General features: G+C 43.5%; 1 protein-coding gene across 3 annotated transcripts; it reads left to right on the forward strand.

The window, feature by feature from the left end:
• Positions 1 to 139: 139 nt before the first annotated feature.
• On the forward strand, positions 140 to 20,825 carry mgaa (MAX dimerization protein MGA a). Of its 3 annotated transcripts, none has more exons than XM_087779467.1 (23): positions 140 to 2,246; positions 4,402 to 5,513; positions 6,886 to 8,446; positions 9,601 to 10,048; positions 10,165 to 10,308; positions 10,386 to 10,514; positions 11,634 to 11,756; positions 11,832 to 12,538; positions 12,683 to 12,962; positions 13,031 to 13,461; positions 13,922 to 13,991; positions 14,064 to 14,410; positions 15,182 to 15,442; positions 15,510 to 15,807; positions 15,885 to 16,076; positions 16,556 to 17,091; positions 18,300 to 18,422; positions 18,520 to 18,631; positions 18,966 to 19,050; positions 19,113 to 19,200; positions 19,274 to 19,385; positions 19,447 to 19,671; positions 19,732 to 20,825. In XM_087779467.1, exons 2-23 carry the CDS (start codon positions 4,477 to 4,479, stop codon positions 20,133 to 20,135), a joined length of 7,713 nt encoding a protein of 2,570 aa, XP_087635593.1. In that variant the 5' UTR covers positions 140 to 2,246; positions 4,402 to 4,476; the 3' UTR covers positions 20,136 to 20,825. The 3 variants fall into 3 exon arrangements, with proteins under 3 accessions (XP_087635593.1, XP_087635591.1, XP_087635592.1); XM_087779465.1 differs by having other exon boundaries at positions 141 to 2,246; positions 19,729 to 20,823; XM_087779466.1 differs by having other exon boundaries at positions 141 to 2,246; positions 6,889 to 8,446; positions 19,729 to 20,823.

The following is a 20,825-nucleotide window of genomic DNA, read 5'->3' on the forward strand; positions in this document are numbered from 1 at the left end:
TATTTAGTTACGTTCAAAATAAAAGCATCCATATCTTCATCCAGTTTAACACAACCTTTTAAAAAATGGACAGGAAAAACAAACAGTATTTGAGAATTGTCATCGACACTCACTCACTTTGTGGCGTTTTATGTGACATTTAAAGTTTTATTTTTTTTACATTCTCTGGTTTAAGAATACAGTTCATCATGGAGACTGCATGAAATCTTCCCAAGAGCCTTCTCTAGATAAATCACTTAAACATTTTTTGGCCTCAAAAGTAGACTCTTTAAGACCTTACAAGGTCAAAAGTGATTCAAGGTTTTCTCAAGGGTTTACTTGTGTTTGTGTGGAAGAATTAAAGACGCAAACACAAACATGCTTCCAGGTCGTGTTCAGAATTGTCCACAGTCTTCATGCAAGAGCAGCACATTAGCACACACCTTAAAAACTCCTGCAACTCACTTTTATTCAGACCAGAATAAAAATGTCATCTCACTCACTGCCAACTTCACTAGTTTCCGCAACAAAATCTTCATTCAAATGAGAGCATTAAATCAAAGCCAGTAATCTCCACATATGGCGGCCATGTTTTGGTCTCGTGCCAATATGAACTAGTTTGTATTAACTCAACAAGTATTTTACAGTATTAGGACCACCTGCGTGTCTCTGCTTGCTGGTAGAGGGCGCTGCGGTTGGCTTGAACCCCTCCTTAATTAAATGGTCAGGACTGAGGATCGTAGTTCCCTGCAGACCAACCTTAACATCTTCCATATCAAGGTCTCCTTGATAGAGATCACTGAATATTCTCACGGGTCATTAACTTTTTTTGGTCAGCTCGTATTGTAACTCTCAGGTCAATCTGACGAACAACTAGGATGGTCACATGACAAGTAAGTCACCTACCTCACTACCGCTGCATCACTGTTCATTCCTCAAACACCTGGTACTGACCACTGCGACTCGAGAACACCACCAAGTCATTGTTTTAATTATTATTGTTTGGGCAATTATGCGTCACAAATAGCCCCTTTTTTTAATATTGTGACTGTTGTTAGAGGCTGTCAAGGCAAAAGAAAGAAGAAACAAAAGATGTCTTCATGTCATTTCTTTAAAATAATCCACAGTCATTATCTAATATATAAAATTTGATAAAAGCCATGTTTTTATTAATATTTCTTGAAAAAATGTATGGAATAACAAACACTAACAAAGAGGACAAACGTCCTAAAACATGACCTACACGTTCATACTTTCACCTCATGAGGGCCATACATATATAAATAAAGTGAATCGACCGAACTTGGTCCAGGTCTGGTTTAACTGGACAATATAATTTCCAAACAAGTATGGTGGTTTACAAAACATCTTATATTTTCACCATCAGCGGTTGTGAATCAGTTAAAAATATATCAATAATAAAACTGTTTTGGAACTTCAGTCCCATTCCCCCCCCCCCATGAATACATCCATATTTCTTGTTGGCCAAGACTGTTGGTTCTACCTGGAATTTCCCTCTCGATTAAATAATAAAGGCATCTTATTTTATATATAAACTAGAGTAGAACCCCCCAAATAACAGCTGACCCACTCACCTGCGACACATATTGACCCACAGTCCTACCTTTACACTGGAATGTGAATAAATACGACTTTCAACAGCGACACGAAGACAACACTGGCGTCAGAGAACAACAACAAACATGGCGCGTGTAGTAGACTCGCTTTCGATACGCGCGTTTTCAGAAGCACGGTTCAGAACAACCGATAAAAGGTCGATTCAAGTGAGAAGAAATCGGAACAGGTTGAACATTCGAGACGGACCCGCATCCCGGGTTCCAGAATCCCTTCACCCGGGTGAGCCGCCGACCCGGTTCAGCTGGGTTCGGTAATCCAAAGTGTACCGCCGCCGAGATGGAACCTCGGTCCACAAGAGCGGAAGTTTAAGCTCGTCTCACCCCGCAGAGGTGGGGAGGGAGGAGGGAGACTCTGGAAGCCGCCTGGTCTCGCCTCTTGGGTCGGCTACGGCCCGAACCGCCGCACCGTCCCGCTACCGCGTCGGTTACGAACCCAGGTGGCGATTCAAAATGGCGAACGAGAGTGCGCAGTGTTTGCTAGCGCTGGCTGACGTCACAACTGAGCACGCCGAGCGTGTCTTCCTGCAGTCTGGAAAAAACAAGATGTCGGCCCGGACGGAGCAGAACTGACGGAACACACGGACGCATGTCTCCACGGCTGGTCGCTCGCTATGGCCGAGCAGGAAGAAGGTAAAGCCGTCCTCTTCAGTGCCTGCTCTGGGGGTGTGTTGGACGCCATGATGGTGTCAGTCTCGGCCTACTAGCTCCAGCCTCGACCACCCATCCAGACTCGAATATATATCACCTTTTGTTGTCAGGTCCAGCCCCCCCACCCAAAAAAAACTCCTTGTTGGACCTGGTCTTAGTGTTGTGAGTTCTGGTCGTCCCTGGATACATGTGAAAGATAATTCAATATCAATGAAATGTATTCTTGTAGAAACAACATCCATTTCCATCATGGTAGCATTCCAAGTATTTGCATTGTTGTTGCCGTTTCAACAACCTTAATATATTGTTAAAACTACCTACGAACCGAGTATTTTGGTGTGTAGAGCGGTTGCTTGGATTACTGCTCTTCTCTGCTGAGTCGCTATAACACTAGCGGAAACAAACATTGTGTATATTTGTACCAAAAATGTAATGTCAAACCTTTCATAACCATGTTGTCGATGAGCTTTGTTAAGAAGAACAGGGTTGTCTCTGTAACAAACAAAGTTTTCGCTTAAAAACACTTGTTTGTCTTCGACATTCGCGCTAGCGAACAGTTGCGCGATGTTTGCTAGCAAGTGTGCTAAGGTAGTAAACTAGTAATTAATAACCACAACATTACCTTGGCTCTTTCATCTGTTTTATTCAAATACTTGTTTTCATTTTGATGATAAATAAAGTTTGAGTACTATTTTTGTATAGAAGATGTACCTATAGAAGATTTGTGTTGTTACCCCCTTTAAGTGGTCATTTTATATTTTAGTATTATTACAATTGTTGTTCATGTTTTTGTTTGTATAATGTAACATTATTGTCTTTACTAGCTTCAGAAACCAATTTCGCTCCATTCTCAGTGATTGATCCATAAAGGATGGACTTTTATCAAAACTAATCCCTTTTGTCTTTATGTTCATAAAATGTCAGTTGCTTCACATGTATTTTTTAAAACAAAACTTAACATAAAATTGTACACGCACACAAGCCCATTGATAAAGTGTTTTCATGGAGCAGCACTAATGTATGTCATGTTGTCGTCAGATGACATACCAACAGGAATTATGACCTGGCGACATGAATACATACATCTGAAACCTGAGCTAGACACACAACTGTCCTGGAAATATTTGTGTTCCGTGGTTTTTTGATATCCCAGCCCAAAAACTACACGACCACAAAATGGTAACAGAGAGTGCACAAACCACCCTAGAATCATCAACATGTATAATCACATTTACATTTTCATGTTATAAATTATAATGTATAAGTAATAAACCAACCAGTAATCCTCGAATGATGGGTTGGGACCCAAAAGTGTTGTGCAGTTGCTATAGGTGTGTAATGACATTATCCTTGCTTTTATACGATTAAACTAAAATAAGTCTGTTGCAGTGTTTACAACAGATTAAAAAAAAAAAAAAACTTGGTTACAACTGCTTTATATTCTAACCCAGCAATAAAACAACTTTTCACAGAAAAAAACATTTTAAATTGAATTCTCAACCAGCTTACAAAGTCAATCCAATGCATAATAAACTTATTTGAGGTACATTTTAAACAAAAATGAATGTTGTATAGTTTTTTTTTTCTAAACCAGGTTTAGTCTTGTTTATATTTGTCACCACCATCTCTTCAGTTGTATCTCAACGTCTTTTCCTCACATAAGGATGGCTTTTATTTAATTTATATTTTGTTCACATTTGGGCACCGGGGGCAGACTGTGGTGCTCCACCACGGTTAAATCAATGCATGAGAAACAATGCTGTTATTTTTTAACTCCTGTGAGCTCAAACTTGTATTTTTTTTAATTTAAATTTGATTCAATGTTTCCTCATTAGGTTTCAACTGGTCATCTAGGGGTGATGGTGGCTCCCTTAGCAAGACCAGTTGAGATCAACTGCTCTAAACAAACCACCACAGAGTGAACCCATTACTTTAGTTTTTGATGCTGCCCATTCAAACCTGCAGATCTAAACTCTTGTCACTGAGACTCAGTTCGATATGTCTGCTGCTCCTACTCACACCTTCATGCCATCATCATCAGCAGAAGGTTCTACCTACTGGATTTGTTCGGTTCCATGTCATGGTGAGCAGTCTTGAGAGTTTGTCGTCTCTAATCATCAGGTGTTTCTTCCCACAGGTCGCCATTGTGACTATTCACACAGATGAATGTGAACCGGCGCGCGTCTGCACTTTAGATGTGTCGGACTTGTTCATGGCTTCTAAAAAGAAGCAACAAGCTATGGTCTTTGAACGGGTCGCGGCCAACAGCCCCTCAGAGGCCTGGAGTGCAGTGACGCCTCCCGCTGTCAAACATAGGAACACAAGTAAGGGCAGCGATGAAACGGGCCGCAGACGGTCGGATGCGTTGGGGCGAACCAACATGCACCCGAACAAGGAAGTGCCAGACAAATCTGGTCAACACTTTTCTACAAAACTACAACCCAACAGTCACTCTGACAATCTATCGCCAGACTGCTGCCAACGAGGAATCAAAGTTACGTTGGACAACAACAACATGTGGAACCAGTTTTTTAGATGCAGAACTGAGATGATTGTGACTAAGGAAGGAAGCAGGATGTTTCCTTCCTGTCGTTTTCGGATTTCTGGCCTGCAGTCATCCAAAAGTTACGTCTTCGTTTTGGACATTCAGCCGGCTGACGATAGTCGGTTCATGTGGGACGGGACCTGTTGGAGAGTAGATGAAAAAGCGAAAGGTCACGTGAAGAGTCAGCCCTTTTATCATCCCGATTCACCTTCACAGGGCCAGCATTGGATGCAGAACCCAGTCTCCTTTTACCGATTGAAACTCACAAGCAACACATTGGACCAAGATGACAAAATTATCCTTCATCCGGCTCAACGCTACATCCCACGTTTGCACCTGATTCAAACTGACACGCCCTCTAAAGATTTGGACCTAAACGGTCCGGATGTAGTCACTTTCTCTTTTCCACAGACTGAGTTCATGGCGGTCACCGCTTACCACAACACACAGTTTGTAAAGTTGAAGGTGGACTACAACCCTTTCGCTAAAGGACTTAAAGAGGAAGGTGTGAGCTTGTTGGGCCAGCAGCCGAACATTAAGTCGGACAAAGAAGGAGGCCACTCAACCCAGGAGCAACCTCCTGTGAAGAAGAGCCTCAAGTCTTTATTGGCAACCCACAAACCTCGCAGCTTGAAACCCGCAAACTCTTCTGTGACGCTGGACGTCCTGGAGAACAAGGAGGAGGACTCTGCCAGCTGTTCTAGGTAAGTAGGTATAAGACTCCCTGAATAAAATTAACTATGAAAAAACAGACTATTTAAAAGTGGGAAGGATTAGCACCAGGGAGAATGAAATTGGACCTAACACTGAACCTTGAGAGACACCAGAAGTATTGCATCATATGAGCTTTGTCATCTGAAACTCGTACGTATAGATTTATTTTGTGAACATTTGTTTTTCTGTGGTCTTCTTATAGTTTTGAATGCATCATTAACGGCAGCATATGAACTCCACTGCACTGGAAACAATTTATATTTATTAATTGGTAGATCCTTTTTTTCTTTTTGGTTTCTATTTTGTTTATTTTCGACAGAACAATGATGTCAGAAAAAAGGAACGAGAAAGAACAAAGTATCAAAAAGAGTCCACTCTAGTATTATAGATGAGAATCACTTTGTCACAAAGCTTAGTCAAGTTTTTTATAAACAAAATAGCATAGAAAGAATAAGAAAAAGAAAAATAGAGAAGTACTAGTTATAATGACAAATAATAATAAATATAATTACAGAAAGATGTTGAGCATTACAGTCAGTTGTGATATTTAAGAAAAATAATTTGATTTAAACGGAGTTAGTAGGATGGGAAGTCGTTTTCTCATTCGCAGTCATATTTTTTATGCTTGTTGATAAATCTGTTCGAGAGATGTTCATAAGCTGCTACAACCATCAGTGTGGAGTTACAATGAGTTAATTCCCAACATTAAAGAAGTCTTCAACCTTCTGCCCCAAGAACTGAAAGAACTTTTAGTGCATGAGGATATAATACACGTGGACAAAATGGGAAGTCAGCTTTAATAAGTCATACAAATGTACAGTAACAGGGGAAGACCACAGCTTATTAGCAGTGTGCCAGCACAACTGTCAATTTCCTGACTCACTAACATGTTTTACAGTATTCCTCTCCAAGATGCTGTCCCTCATTATGACAATGTTTTGAAGTTATGACTTTATAAAGTTCTCGCCCATCTGATATCTCGCTACGAGAGTGAAGTCCATTATGACATAATAATGACTTCACGCCTCCTCCAGCCAGCTGTTATCAAACCTCGCTTTGTTTATACAACGAGTCCCCTCGAGGGGGAGCCTAGTGGGCTTGATCACGTGTGGTGAAAAACCTTAATGCTTGTCCAATCACGGCGTGGTAAACAAAAGTTAATTTCTAATAAAACAAAGCTTAAACACATTCCTAATGTAAATATTACAATTTAAATAACGGTTTGTACAAACAGACACATACTGATGAGTACAATAGAGGTCCATGATCATTTTAAGAGACACATTTAGGACACACTGTAAACACACTGCTTTTGGTGTTTCTGTGTTAAGCTAAATATTCTTACAAATGCTTCTTCTTCAGCAGTGTTCCTGCACCACCAAAGCTGTTCTCCGACTTGATAAGGGAGGCTCATGTGTCCCTGCAGCGTTGTGATGTGAACCAGTTGTGTGGCAAACAAAGGAATGTTGAAAGTAGCAAAGAGTCGCCCCCAAAACCATGTTTTGAGGACTCTAGTGTTGAGGCAGTGGAAACCAATGGATCAAAGAAGAAATCAAAGGAACGCAGAGAACATTCAAATTCACACAAACACAAAAAAGCAGTCAGTTTGGAGGTCACTGAAAATGTCATTGAAGCATTCGTGGAAAAACCATGCAAACTCCAAGAACAGTCGGAGGTCAGTGCAAAGCCGCACAAGCGCCCCGCTCCTCTACCTTTGCCAGCTCTTGCTCGCTTTCTTAAACAACATTCACTACAATCCAAGAAGCCCAAGGGCCAACAGGCGTCTGCCACATACACGGCTCCTAAAGCATTTCAACACTCTTGTCCCGGGACAGAAACTCCTCCCCAAAAAGATACTGACACCACAAGGGTTCTGTTATCAGCGTCCGCTATTTCAGATACTCATCCTGACACGTTAGAAACTAAATCAAACTATCAGTGTTCCAGTCCGGAGAAGCAAACATTGGATCGTTCTACCTCAGCCCTGCAGGGATCCAGTCGACATGGTTCTCCTTTGTTAGATCATACAGATCATCTGTGTCACTTTGAGTCAACTTTGTGTCCGTCTGTCACCTTGTCTGGACCTGTAGAGTCAACGCTACCTATTGTGTGCCTTCCACACCTGCCACCAGAGGCAGTGTCCACCACGTTACCCTCGGTCCTAAACATGCCCCTCGCTGACCCCAACTGTTCCACTTTCATGTTTGAGCCTCTGTCGCCGGCCAGTTCTCCTGAGCCCCTGCCGGTGTTCCCCGCCACCCTGGCTCTCTCCCTTGACCCTCACCAACCGGAGCAGGAAGCGAAGAGGCCGCTTGCCGAGGAGAAGCTAGTGCACGAGGACTCTGTGTTCAAATGGCATACGCTGCTGCCCCCCCCTGAGACCCCTTACATGGACACGTCCTACACAACATTTCAGCCCCAACCGCTTTCACTCTCGATGACTTTGCACAACAACACACAACCTGCCTCAACACCTGTTTACCCCCCTCACAGTTCAATCCCATCGTTTCAGGACGGCGAGCAGTCGCTGCCATTTCCAGCAGAGCTCTTCCCTCTCACGCTTCCACTTGCCCTCTCCCCAACTTTCTCCCTGGACGGAGAGGGGTTGTCGCCCACTCCATCCATCGCAGACCTCGTACAGTTCTTCTCCAACAACGATGAGCTGGGGATGGGCGTCGAGTTCCCCCCCGCCGAGGAAGTACCTCCCCCCTGCCCGCCCCCCGTCTTGGTGGAGTCCACCACCACTGATGCACCGCAGCAGGTAAGAGCGAACGGTGCTGCCAAAAACGGTAAAAATAGGAAGCGAAGCCGCTCACGGAAGCAGGACAAGCCCGATGTGGACGAGGAGGTGCAGGACTATGTCACCATGAGACCAAACCTGGAGGAAGTAGAGGAGCAGCTGTTCATCTCCTTCACATCAAAGGTAAATTAATTAAGATGCTGAAGCAATTATTCATGTCGGTTGAGGTTGAGTTCTATTTTTTTTATCTTTTGTCTTAAGTAATTCATGAGTCATGAAGGTCCTAAATAGGATAAAACTCTAAACCACTCTTTTTCCGCCCTTGGAATTTATGGAATTACTATATGTATTAAGAACAACTTGAGCTGAAAGTTTTTTGGGAAAATAATAAAATATCAATATTTTGATATAAATTCAGTATACAATTTCTTGGTTAATAAAAGTATTTATATGGTGTATATATAGTATGCCTAACAATATTTTATTGAGTCAAAATATAACAATCCTTTCCTGTAGGCCAGGCCTGCATATTATGAAATAAGTTGAATTTATTGATTTGAATAAAATATCTTTATTAAACTTTTTAACTAAATAAAATCCATAAATAAAACGGCACTGAAAAAAACACCTGGAACGGACAATATAACAAATATTGCTTGGGAATTGTCACAAGATACAAAATTGTATTTTATTTTAAATAAATGACAAAGGCCATGAAATCTTGTTTTAAATATTACATTTTCCCTTTAAAATTCTTGCATGGACTTAAAAGGGTGTCAGCGCCAATTTTCGTCTGATTGCAAATCGGGAAATATGACGAATAAGGGCTGAAAGAAAAGTACTTGTGACTTTTAACAGGCTGGTACATGGTTCTAATTTACATGCAGAGCAGTTCAGTTTGAGCCCAACAAGAGCTTTGTAGGACCTGTGAGCACCAGTGAGAGGGTAACCAGGCCCACTCAAATAAAGCTTTCTTACTTACTCAAGTGCTCTTTAGAGGTATACACAATTTCAAATAACACACAAATCAAATAGTTTAATGTAGCTTTTGCATTTGTTTAGGTTAGGTTAAGTAGAACTTTATTGATCCCTCAGGAGGTCTCCTTCTGGAAATTGTTTTTTTCCAATTAGCCACAGAAATACAGCAATTATTCATAAAAAATAAATAAAAAGAAAATAAGAACAAGAACAAAGAGAAATAACGATAAAGAACAAGATGATACAATCTAAATCTAAAGATAAAGGATATAGATCAAAGACAAAGGGTACAAAGATTAACAATCCTGCCCCCAAACTCAGCAAAAAAAGCAAAAGAGAAACAAAAAACTTTGTTTCAGGAGGCTCTCAAGCTGCACATACCACAGTCCTCTGAAGAGCCCGGACCAGCTACTGAGGATCACATCAGAACTGAAGGTCAACCAGAGGTGGAAGTTCAGCCACAAATGTGGGCTGAAGATCAACCTCTGCAAGAGTCACCTGAATCACCAGCTCAGAGTCAACTACAGCCAGCGATCAAAGACTCGCCACGACCCCAAATACCAGAGCTGGAGTCTGAGCTCCAACCTGGACCAACAACTGAGGCTCAACCACCAGTACAGACTGTAGATTCTCCACAAGCTGCATGTCTGACTGGAGCGTGGCGGACGGCAGAGGATCAACAACGACCAGTGGAAGAAGTTCCATTCGAGCCATCTATTCAATCTCTTCCCCAAAGGAGGCGGCCAAGGGGACCAGGAAAACCACAGAGGAAGTTTAAGCAGGTTCCAGTAGAGGAGAGAGAAACTGGTACGTTCGTCACTTCTTAGCTCGACACTGTTCAGTCGAAACACATCATTTTACACTGGCAACATATAGAGCATGGTTTCCACTTTCCCTTTGCTTAGTATTTCATTTCTGTCCAGTTCCATCATGTCCTTCAGAAGTAACTGACACACAGGAGGAGGAAGAGGAGGAGGACCAGAACATCCTGGCTTCAGAGAAGATCCTGCTCAGAGACATGAAGCTGATGAGGCACCGACAGATCATCCACCCAGTCCTGCAGGAGGGTGAGCATCTGCTGCCTCTTCTGCCCTCTTTGGGAAATATGTTGTCCTCCAGTTAAAGGATTTTCATCTGCCTCTAGTGGGACTGAAAATGAGTCTGCTGGACCCCAATCTGACCATCGACCTGCAGTACCTAGGGGTCCGTCTGCCCATTCCAGCGCCCGGTGTGTGTCTGCAGCCGCAGAGTCAGGAGCAGGCCCTTCAGCAGAGTAAGTGTTGATGGTTCAAATTCCATTGACTAACTTAAGGAAGTCTCGGTTTTACAGTGGCCAGTATAGATCAGATACACTGATAGCCACTGACCACTGCAGACAGGAAATGACAACAATAAAATTATGATGAAATGCATTTGTCTAAAAAAACATGTTCTAAAAGAACATTGTGTGCTTCTTCTTGTATGGAAGTATATCAGTGCCTTCAGAATATTGAAAAGTTTAATTATTTTATAAATTGTTTATATTTATTAAACTGAACAATTTCTATATTGAAGGGTTCAATTCACTTTTATTGAATAAGTAAGTAATTTTTATTTGTATAGCGCTTTTCCAGACCAGGGTCACAAAGCATAATAATAATAATAATTAATAATTAATAATAAAGAATAATGGAATGAAATAGAAATATTTTACAAATTAATTCAATAACAAATACATTTGAATAATAAAGAAATACATTTTCTAAATTCAATATTTTTAGACGCAAAACCTTTTAAATTCAGAAAGAAAAATATTGATATACTGTGACCAGACAATGCCAAGAGTACTGAACTTGATCGTCATGCGATGCACAGACAATGTCTACTGGTTGTCCATCTGTTGATGTTGCCTGGTGGCACTATACAATACTATACTATACTATACTATACATACATGCATACATTACATACTGTACATTTTTAAAATGACTTAAAAGGCTACACATGGAGAAAATATTGAGTTTACAACATTTCCTTTTTTAATTATTAAAATAAGAGACTCTGGGTTAAAATAATAATTAATTCTAATTATATTCAATTTTTGAAAGAGAACATACATTTTTGTTTATAATTCTTAAAATGAACGGATTACTCAAATTATCTCAACCTTTAGTTTGCATGAGAGCGAGTAGAAAATAAGTTAAAGTGAAATTTTATGTGAACTATCACTTTAAACTATTTAATAAAATAAAGACATTCAACCATTTAATTTAAGAATTATTGAAAAAAAAATTCAATGCTCAAAAACCCACAAGTCTCAGTAAAAAGACGTCCAAAAATTGAAATGTTAAATTCAACCATAAGGAATTATGATGGCCCTGATTTACTTACTCCTCACTCCGTCTGTCTGCAGATGTTTCTTCAGCGTTTGTGTCCAGAACAGGTAAGACATCTGACGTGACCCAGATCAAGGGCTGGAGGGAAAAGTTCACCCCTCAAGAAACTTCATCGTGTCCTGAAGCCGACAAGCCCGAAGGTCAGTAAGGGTAACATGCCCCCCCCTTCCCACTCTTCATAGTTCTTTTTTCTACAATGCTTGTGTCTCCTTCAGCTGCCCCCGTCACGCCCGAGACCACCAAGAAGAACCTGTCTGCCTTCTGCAGCGACATGTTGGACGAGTACCTAGAGAACGAGGGCAAACTGATTGAGCAGCGCGCCGAAAGCTTCTCTGAACACCTGGTGGAGCCGCCATCGTTCCAGCTGCCGCTCAGCAGCAACTTCAGTCGCCCGCTCAAGACCACCCTGAGCTCCAGCGCCACACTCATATCAGGCTTTGTTCCACCCTCCAAGAGACCCAAACTTCCTTCACGAGAACCCAAAATGACTCGTAGAGGGGAGAGGAAGCCGAGGGTCCTGAAGAAAAACAAGACCATTCCCAACCCCACTGCCGTTGGCCCACCTGAGTCCAGTCCAACAGTTGAAACCACAACCCCCTCATCAGAACCCCCCCCTCCCTCCACTGAAACTGAAAAGGAGAAGAGCAGCACCACTCCTGAGCCCATCCGGAGGAAGAAAAGATTGAAGCCCAAAAGCTCCACCCAGTCCCTTGACCTGCCCCGACCCAGTGCGGACATGGCCCCGTTAGAATCAGACACCGAGCTGGACCCTCCCAATAATTCCCACGAGCATCCAGTGATGACGCGAGCACTGCTGAAGCAGAGAGACCTTGAAGATGGGGTCATGTGGGAGGGGCGACCTCGCACCTGTGTGACTGAGGAGCGGGCCGCCATCGCTCTTACCTCGCTCTTCACGTTGTCGGTAAGTCTAACCGTGGATGCTGCCCTTTACTCAGACACAGAGCCCTTCAGATCCTCTCCTGAATCTTTTTCTGGATTTCTTTCTTCTGGATTAAAATGCAATACAATTTTCAGTCCTTTATCTATGTCTGTCGGTTCCTTGCAGGGCTTCGTCAGCGAGAACCCCACCGCTCCCATCCAGCTGCCCCGCAGACAGACGCCGTCCTGCCTGAACGACTTCTGTCGGCTCGGCTGCATCTGCTCCAGTCTGTCTCGGAACCGTCGCAGCAGCCACTGCGGGCGGCCTGACTGCATGTTCGGCTGCAGCTGCCTGAAGCAGAAGGTGGTTCTGCTCAAGCACCTGGACGGCTCAGACTCCGGGTCGTCCCAGCACAGCCGGGGCCACAGGAGGAGGCGGAACAAGAAGAGGATGAAGATGGCCTATGGTGAGTTTTGGTCGATCAAAGTCCGGACTTTTGTCCCGTGTAACATGGTTTTCTCTTTCCTATGGCAGTTCTAAAGGAGGCCGACAGCGCCGCCTACCCGGCTGAGCGGATTCAGACCTTGTGGAAGAAACACACGGAGGACTTTGAACTGGATCCTGTCCGCGACCCTAAATCCCTGTCAGTGGACCCGGTGACGGGTCCGGAAGAAACCAGCTCATCCCAACCCCCAATTAAGAACTCCAACAAGAAGACCAAAAGGGGCCAAGTTCCGAAGGTGAAGGTTCAAACCCTTGTCAGCAGCTGCGCCAGAGTACGGGTCTTCCACGGAAAGAACACTTTGGTCGAAACGGAGGTAAAAACATCTGAGTCGGGTGGCTTCGATGACATCATTGGATCCACTGAGCAACAAGGAGTTTCTCAGGGTGAAAGTATGACATCCGACGCTCCTACCAAGACAAATAAGAAGAAACCCCCCAAGGAAGTGAAAGCTAAGAAAAAGGTATGTATGGCCACCGTGCAGTATACGAGTACCATTAGAGTATTGAATGTTGAAACTATTTTTTTAATTAATTTGTTACACATATTTTAATTCCAATAATTTGTAGCCTTTAATCTGATATTAAATAGTTGAAAGCTGAAAGTTTGATCAAGTAGCTGAATAGTCGTGTTACTGTCTGGTAGAACTAACATTTTTATAATGGTAATAAAAAAACAAATGGAAGAATATTTAATTTAACGTTTGATTTATTAGCATTCTATGTGTAAAGAAAAAACATTAATCTTTAAAATAAAAAATAAGCATCTTTTATCTGTAAACAATTTATCATTCATTTTGAATTCTTTATTTGTTCTTCACTATAGATAATTTATTCCTGCGGGACTTGACTTTGACACATGTGGTAGAGTCTCCATTTTTTGTTTAGTTTGAATCTGCAGCGTTTGTGTGTTTTCTGTTTCAGGCGGTGAAGTCGGAGACTAATGATGCTTCTGCCTCAAACAAAACCACAGATTCTTCTGGTCTTCCAGCTGGTGAGCATTTATCTCTCCCTTAAGTCACGACCTAAAGAATCAGAGGGAGTCACCCTACGGTCTTTCCTCCAGAATTGAAGCCGTCTACATCAGTGGAACCAAAACCGACCCAGAACTCTGCTGAGAAGCCAAAGTTTACTAAACTGTCAGACCTGCTGAAGAATCTGACCATCATGGCCGAGTGTTCGTGGGACAGTGTGTCCGAGCGAAACACCGTCATAATGACGCTGTGCAAGTTTCTGGCTCAGGGCCGGCTGGAGAAGCCCTTCTGGATCCAGAACTACCTGATCCGACCCGTCAAATACATGGTGAAGGAGGAGGGCGAGCAGCAAAACCAGTACCGGGTCTACATCTCTAAGCCGCTGATAGAAAAAAGCTATGTGGGCAAATCTGAGAGCACCGTCAGTGAGGAGCCGCAGGTGAGTGGGAGCTGAGAAAAACATCGATACACTTAACCCCTGTGTCTGGGTCAAGTTGACTCAAAGGCCCTAAAACAAATGTGTTTGTCGTATCCCTTGTTGAATTAGCTTCTGGGTCTAGGTGAAAGAACTCCCTGGCTCCCATAAATACATATGCAGTGGTGGAGGTCGTTCACATTGACCCAAAGCAACACAAGGGATACCTAAAACACATTTCTTTTCAGAGCCTGTGGGTCATCTTGACCTTGAGATAACACAAGAATTAAATGTTGCATTTTTTCACAATACTGTATCAATATGCAATAGCACTGGATTGAATTATTTAAAAAAATCATTTGAATGAAAGACCTTTGTCCTACAAGTCACATTTTACTTTTTTTTACTTTTACAGTTATTATGATAAGTGTGAATAAAATACGTAAATTAATTATTTAACAATTAATATCACAACATTTCTTAATTTTTTTGTTGCAATTCAACTTCCGGCTGTTAGATGGTAGCAGTCATTACATCCTCAGCTAAAGGAACAACAAAATACTGCCAGTAGCTTTTAAAGCTGATGTTTGGACATGTTTTTATTTAAAAACAAATGAAAGCAGCTTTGTGAAGAGTCATGTGGTCTGTAAACTCTCCAACATCAGAGTCCTCCATCAAAGTATATATCGCAAAATATCGTACTCCTCGTGTTCTAAAGAATGGAACTTACTGGATATTGAAGAATGGCTCTAAAATGTTCTGTTTGACTCTGACATCCACTCTCATCTGGTCCAGGAGAAGGCTTCTGCTCCAGAGGAGGAAGATACACAGCACTGGGAGGAGGAGGAGCCTGTGGAGGACTGGCAACGAGCTGTCGATTCTGAGACTGACGGGTCAGAGTCTATGGAGAACGAGGTGGACTCGGACAGTGTGGACGAGGAAGAGCTGAGCCGGCAGGTGACCAAAGACCCGGTGCTGCCCTTCATGTCCAGGGTCTCACCTGCCGGCTTCCTCTCAGCCGGTTTGAAGCAGCCCGACAACAGCGACGTGGTTCAGGTTAGTACACAGTTCGGACGCTTTATTTTCCCAGTGGAGCGTTTGGCTCAAGGCCCTGTCTCTGCAGGTGAACGGGAAGTTCTACCCTCTGGCCAAGATCCAGCTGGGATTGATGGGGGCTCTGCACCCCGCCAACCGCTTGGCAGCCTACCTGACCGGCCGAGTGGGTGTCGCCAAGAGACCCCCCAGTTCTTCATCTACTGACTCCACGGGGACCAGCTGCAACCCTCCTGTCACTCCCACTGTCACCCCTCTGGTTACCCCTCCTGTCACTCCCACATTCACTCCTACTTACACCCCCAGCTCCTCTGAACCTCCAAAGACCTCCTCCGTCCCTAAGATAGTGATGAAGGTTCCGCCCCGTGGTGAGAACGCATGACCAAAGCTGGCCCCCTCTTGGCAACACTGTTGATGACCTCATCTTTCAATGTTGTCTCTGCAGACCTGCTGACCACTGCACTTCTCCAGTCAAAAGACCCCCTACCCATCGTTCCGGTTCCCTCCAGCCAGAAGATGGTCCTGAAGATGGTCCAGACCAAAGCTGGGGAGAAGCTCTTCCGCACGCCAGAGGGGAAACTCGTCAAACTGGTCCCGCTTTCCCAGCTGAAAAACTTAAACTCTGCAGCCCAAAAAGGTAAGTGAACTGCTTTTGTGGCCCGCATGCGTCGGTAAACTCCGGATAGATTTATATGAAACTTGTCAGAGGAGTCGTCTGTTGAATAACAACTATTTTCGGAAGCATGGGACTTCTGGAACAAACAAACAGATGCGGCTGTTTCTCCCCACATTCACAACCAACAATACCACCTTATTTAGGAGGAACACTGGCTGGTAACACTTAGCCAATCAGGGCACCTTACACAATAGGCGTTCATACTGTACGCGTGCAAAATTACACCCCAAAAAATCTGGAAAACAGCGAGGCCACGATTAGTGAACTATGATATAGCGAGGGACCAGTGTATGCAGACTATATTAAACAAGTTACTTGTTTTTTTTATTGTATTTTATTTTTTTCATTCTATTCACTACAGTCAACACCACAGAAAAACACACAATACACGTGATTTGATTCTGATTGGACCAGCTCAAGTGTCTCCTCCCTCCACCCAGGTGTCTCCATCACTCCCACCCTCAAGTCTACATCCACTGCACCCTCTGGGCCTCTGGGCGTGGATCCTGTGATCCCTGCGTCTGGTCTGTCAGGTCTGAGAAACTTCAGGAGGCCCCAGGACCTGGTGGTGGTCCATTCCTCCGACCAAGGGACGCAGAAGGTCATGTCCACCTTTAAGATCCTGCCACAGCCGTTCAAACAGGCTCAGCTGTTGCTCAGGATCCAGCCCAGCTCCTCCTCCAGTGAGCCTGCAGGTCCGGTTGGAGTTCTCCTCACACCACCTAAAACCAAAGAGGGTGAAGTCACAAAGGATCCTCCACCTGCTGCAGCTGTCACTCTCACACCAGCTCCCATAGACACCCCCGCAGCCCAGCATCCTTCTCCCGCACCGCCAGCTCCACCTACTGGCTCTCAAACGGAACAGCAGGTGAAGCATGTGGACGTCACCACAGAGAAGCCTTTGTCAGAGGAAGACACTGAAAGCTCCTCTGACGAGGGAAATTCAGATGAAGAAAAGATGCTGGAAAAGGATGAGGTGAGAGAACTTTCTTTATAGTCCTCATCACCATTATCACTATTGTCATCATCATTATTATTATCACCGTCATCATCTTCATCATCGTCATCATCCTTATTACTATTGTCATCATCACCAACATTGTCATCATCTGCAACATTGTCATCATCATCATAAACATTGACATCATCTTCATCATCAACATTTTCATTATCATCATCAACATTGTCATCACCTTCATTAAAATTGTCATTAACATTGTCATCATTATCACCGTCATCATCATTAACATTGTCATCATCATCATTATCTTCATCTTCATCATCATTTTCATCATCATCAACATTGTCATCATTATCTTCATCTTCATCATCATTTTCATCATCATCAACATTGTCATCATCATTATTATCCTTGTCATCTTCATCTTCGTCATCATCAACATTGTCATCATCATTATTATCTCTGTCATCATCTTCCTCATCATCATCAACATCATCATCAACATTGTCATTATCTTCATCATCATCAACATTGTCTTCATCATCATTGTCATCATCTTCATCATCATCAACATTGTCTTCATCATCATTGTCATCATCTTCATCATCATCAACATTGTCATCATCATTATCTTCATCATCATCATCAACATTGTCATCATCATCATTATCTTCATCATCATCAACATTGTCATTAACATCATTATCTTCATCATCATCAACATTGTCTTCATCATCATTGTCATCATCTTCATCATCATCAATATTGTCTTCATCATCTTCATCATCATCATCAACATTGTCATTAACATCATTATCTTCATCATCATCATCATTATCTTCATCATCATCAACATTGTCATTAACATCATTATCTTCATCTTCATCATCATCAACATTGTCATATTCATCATTGTCATCATCTTCATCATCATCAACATTGTCATCATCATCATTATCTTCATCATCATCAACATTGTCATCAACATTATCTTCATCTTCATCATCATCAACATTGTCATCATTATCTTCATCTTCATCATCATCAACATTGTCTTCATCATTATCTTCATCTTCAACAACATTGTAATCATCATTAATATTGTCACCATCATCCTCTTCATCATCATCATCATTAATATTCTCACCGTCACCACCATCATATATCTTTTTTTGTCACCACCGTCATCGTCACCATTGTCTTCTCTTCTCTCTCCTCTTCAGCAGCGACCAAATCAAAAGCAGAGAGAGAAGTTGCGGCGTCAAGAGCTGGTGGAGATGTTTGAAAATTTAGGAAGGGTGACCGGCCTGCAGGGCCCCTCTAGCCGCGTCACTGTCCTGGACAAGGTGTGTGTACGTGCATGCCATTGTCTGTGACTGATGTGTGAAAGACACGTGTTTTATTTTCTTTTTCCTATATATTAATTTATGTTTTGTGTGTCAGGCCACCTCCGAGATCCTGACTCTGGTGGCTGCTGAGGTCGACCTTCTGAAGAGGAAGAGGCGCCTCAGGAGGAAGCGGGACGGCCTCCTCGGCATCATCGCTCCGACCTCAGGTACAGGTCAAGGTGACCCGATTACAAATGTGTTCTCACCTTGACGCTGAGATAACACAAAGGTTAAATATAGACATTATCGAATTCAATTACTTTAATAAATATATTGGCTTTTTTACAAACCTTTTTTTTTTGGCACAACTGATTAAGATATGATTTCAATATTTAGTAAAATGATCATGTTTTTTTTTAATCACGAAGAAAGAACTAAAGAAAGTTGTATAAGGAGTTAATACCAAATAAAATTGTAAGCTGTCTTGTATTGAATTACTTGAAGATGTACGTCTCCACCTCTAGTTTGATAATGTCACCTTGAACATGCTCTGATCCACAGACTCATCTGGCCCCTCAGACCTAACAATCAACTGTACTGACGAGAAGGACCGAGCCTCGGCGGTTGCCATAGAGACTGAACCAGGGTAGGAAGAGACTTGGTCACGGATCACATGACATGGTGGTCTCATTGTTTTCTTCGTCACAGTTGCGCAGAAGACCCGTTCATCGCTCTGCAAGCACTCAGATGCTGCCTGGACCAGACTGACACGTCCGACCTCGAGCTGCTGAACCAGGTGAGAGTCGGGAATCTTTAGGGGGCCGGCCGGGGTGGTCCTGCTCAAAGGCTGAATGTAGACTGTTTGTCAGGTGCGTCAGGAGATCAGTGCCCAGCAGGACCTGATGAGGGGACTGAAGGGTGCAAAGAAGCGTCTTAAGCAGCAGCGAGAGTCTCTGGTGCGCCAGGTGTCCACACAGTCAGGTGAGTCAGACGTCACTCTCCTCACCTGTGGGTGGCGCTCTTATGTGTGTTATGTGTGCAGGTCAGAGCCGGAAGATGATCCTTACAAAGCTTGATCCTCCATCGTGTCAGGGACCCGGGGAAGCCCTTCTTCCCGAACTACTGCAAAATGACCCACCAACTGTTGTCCAGGTAGATCCACCCAGACATGGAACGTGTTCGACCTCCCATGATGCACCTGAGAAAAGGCAGGAGGCCCTCCCCATTATCCTGACAGACTCTCGGCTGAAGACCCACAATCCAGCAGGTACTAAAGCATGATGTGGTCACTCTGAGCTGGATCTCACTCTTCTGTCCATCACAGCAGCCCTGGACACCGGTTTCACCAAGGAGACTATCTCGGACCCTCAGCAGGGCAAGGAAGTCGCGAGTCTACCGCCGCTCCTCCACCAGCTCAAGCAGAAGTCTGTGTGCTTGTTACCGGGGGAACCAACGTGTCCTGGAAGAGCTGCCACCCTGCTGCAGGACCACGCCCTCAGTCACCTGCGAGACCTGAAGGGGGGTCAAAACGGCCACCTTGAAACACAGCCGAGCATCGAGAACTTGAAGGGGGGGGTCCTGGCCCCGCCCCCCCTGCTCCAGATGCGGATGGACGCCACCAAGAAGGTGGAGCCAGATGTGGCGTCCAGCCAGGGCCCGGAGGACGGCGTGGCCTGGAGGCCGATGCCAAGACTGGTTCCTCTGGGACTGAAAGGAACTCCGCCCATCTGATGATGTCATCACCTGGGTGTTTTTTATTTTGCACATTTCAGAGTCAGCCAGTGGCTCGCTGTTGCCTTGGCGACGACTCGCCGTCACCTGACGCAGAGTTTACAGACTGAAGGCTAGGAAAGTTAAAAGTGTCGCTCACTTCCTGCCATGTGACAGGAAGTGAATACATGGCTAAATGGCCAACAAACCTTTGTCACAAATACTTGACGAATCCAGACCAGCAGAAGATTCATGTGACCCTCAAGTTTTAAGTTACTTGGCATGGAGATTCATGTTCACGTTTCATATCCAGAAGTATCAGTAACAGCTACAATGTGTTATCTAGAGCTGCAGCAAAAGTGAGGAAATGTTACTTTTTTAAAAAAGTGGGATCGGTTGTTTATTGGAGTGAAATGTCGTGTTAGACCTCCTGCCGTGACTTCAGCTCTCGTTCTCCGGTGGACGTCCGCTGCTAGCGTGATTCCTAACTCAATGTCTACCGAGCTTTTATTTTGAAAGGCAGTTGTCATTGGAATGTTTGTTTTGCGTGCTGGTTTTTGGATAAGTCAAGTGAACTTTAGACTGCTTTTCTAAATAAAGTGTTTATAAAAAATATATAAATAATTTGCAATGCATGATCCCAAACTTGAACATTTCATTTTAACTTCTCACCCTTTTATCTCAGGTTAATTATAATATAAACTTCACTTC

This window comes from Callionymus lyra, chromosome 18 (assembly GCF_982586985.1).
Source record: "Callionymus lyra chromosome 18, fCalLyr1.hap1.1, whole genome shotgun sequence".
NCBI lineage: Eukaryota > Metazoa > Chordata > Actinopteri > Syngnathiformes > Callionymidae > Callionymus > Callionymus lyra.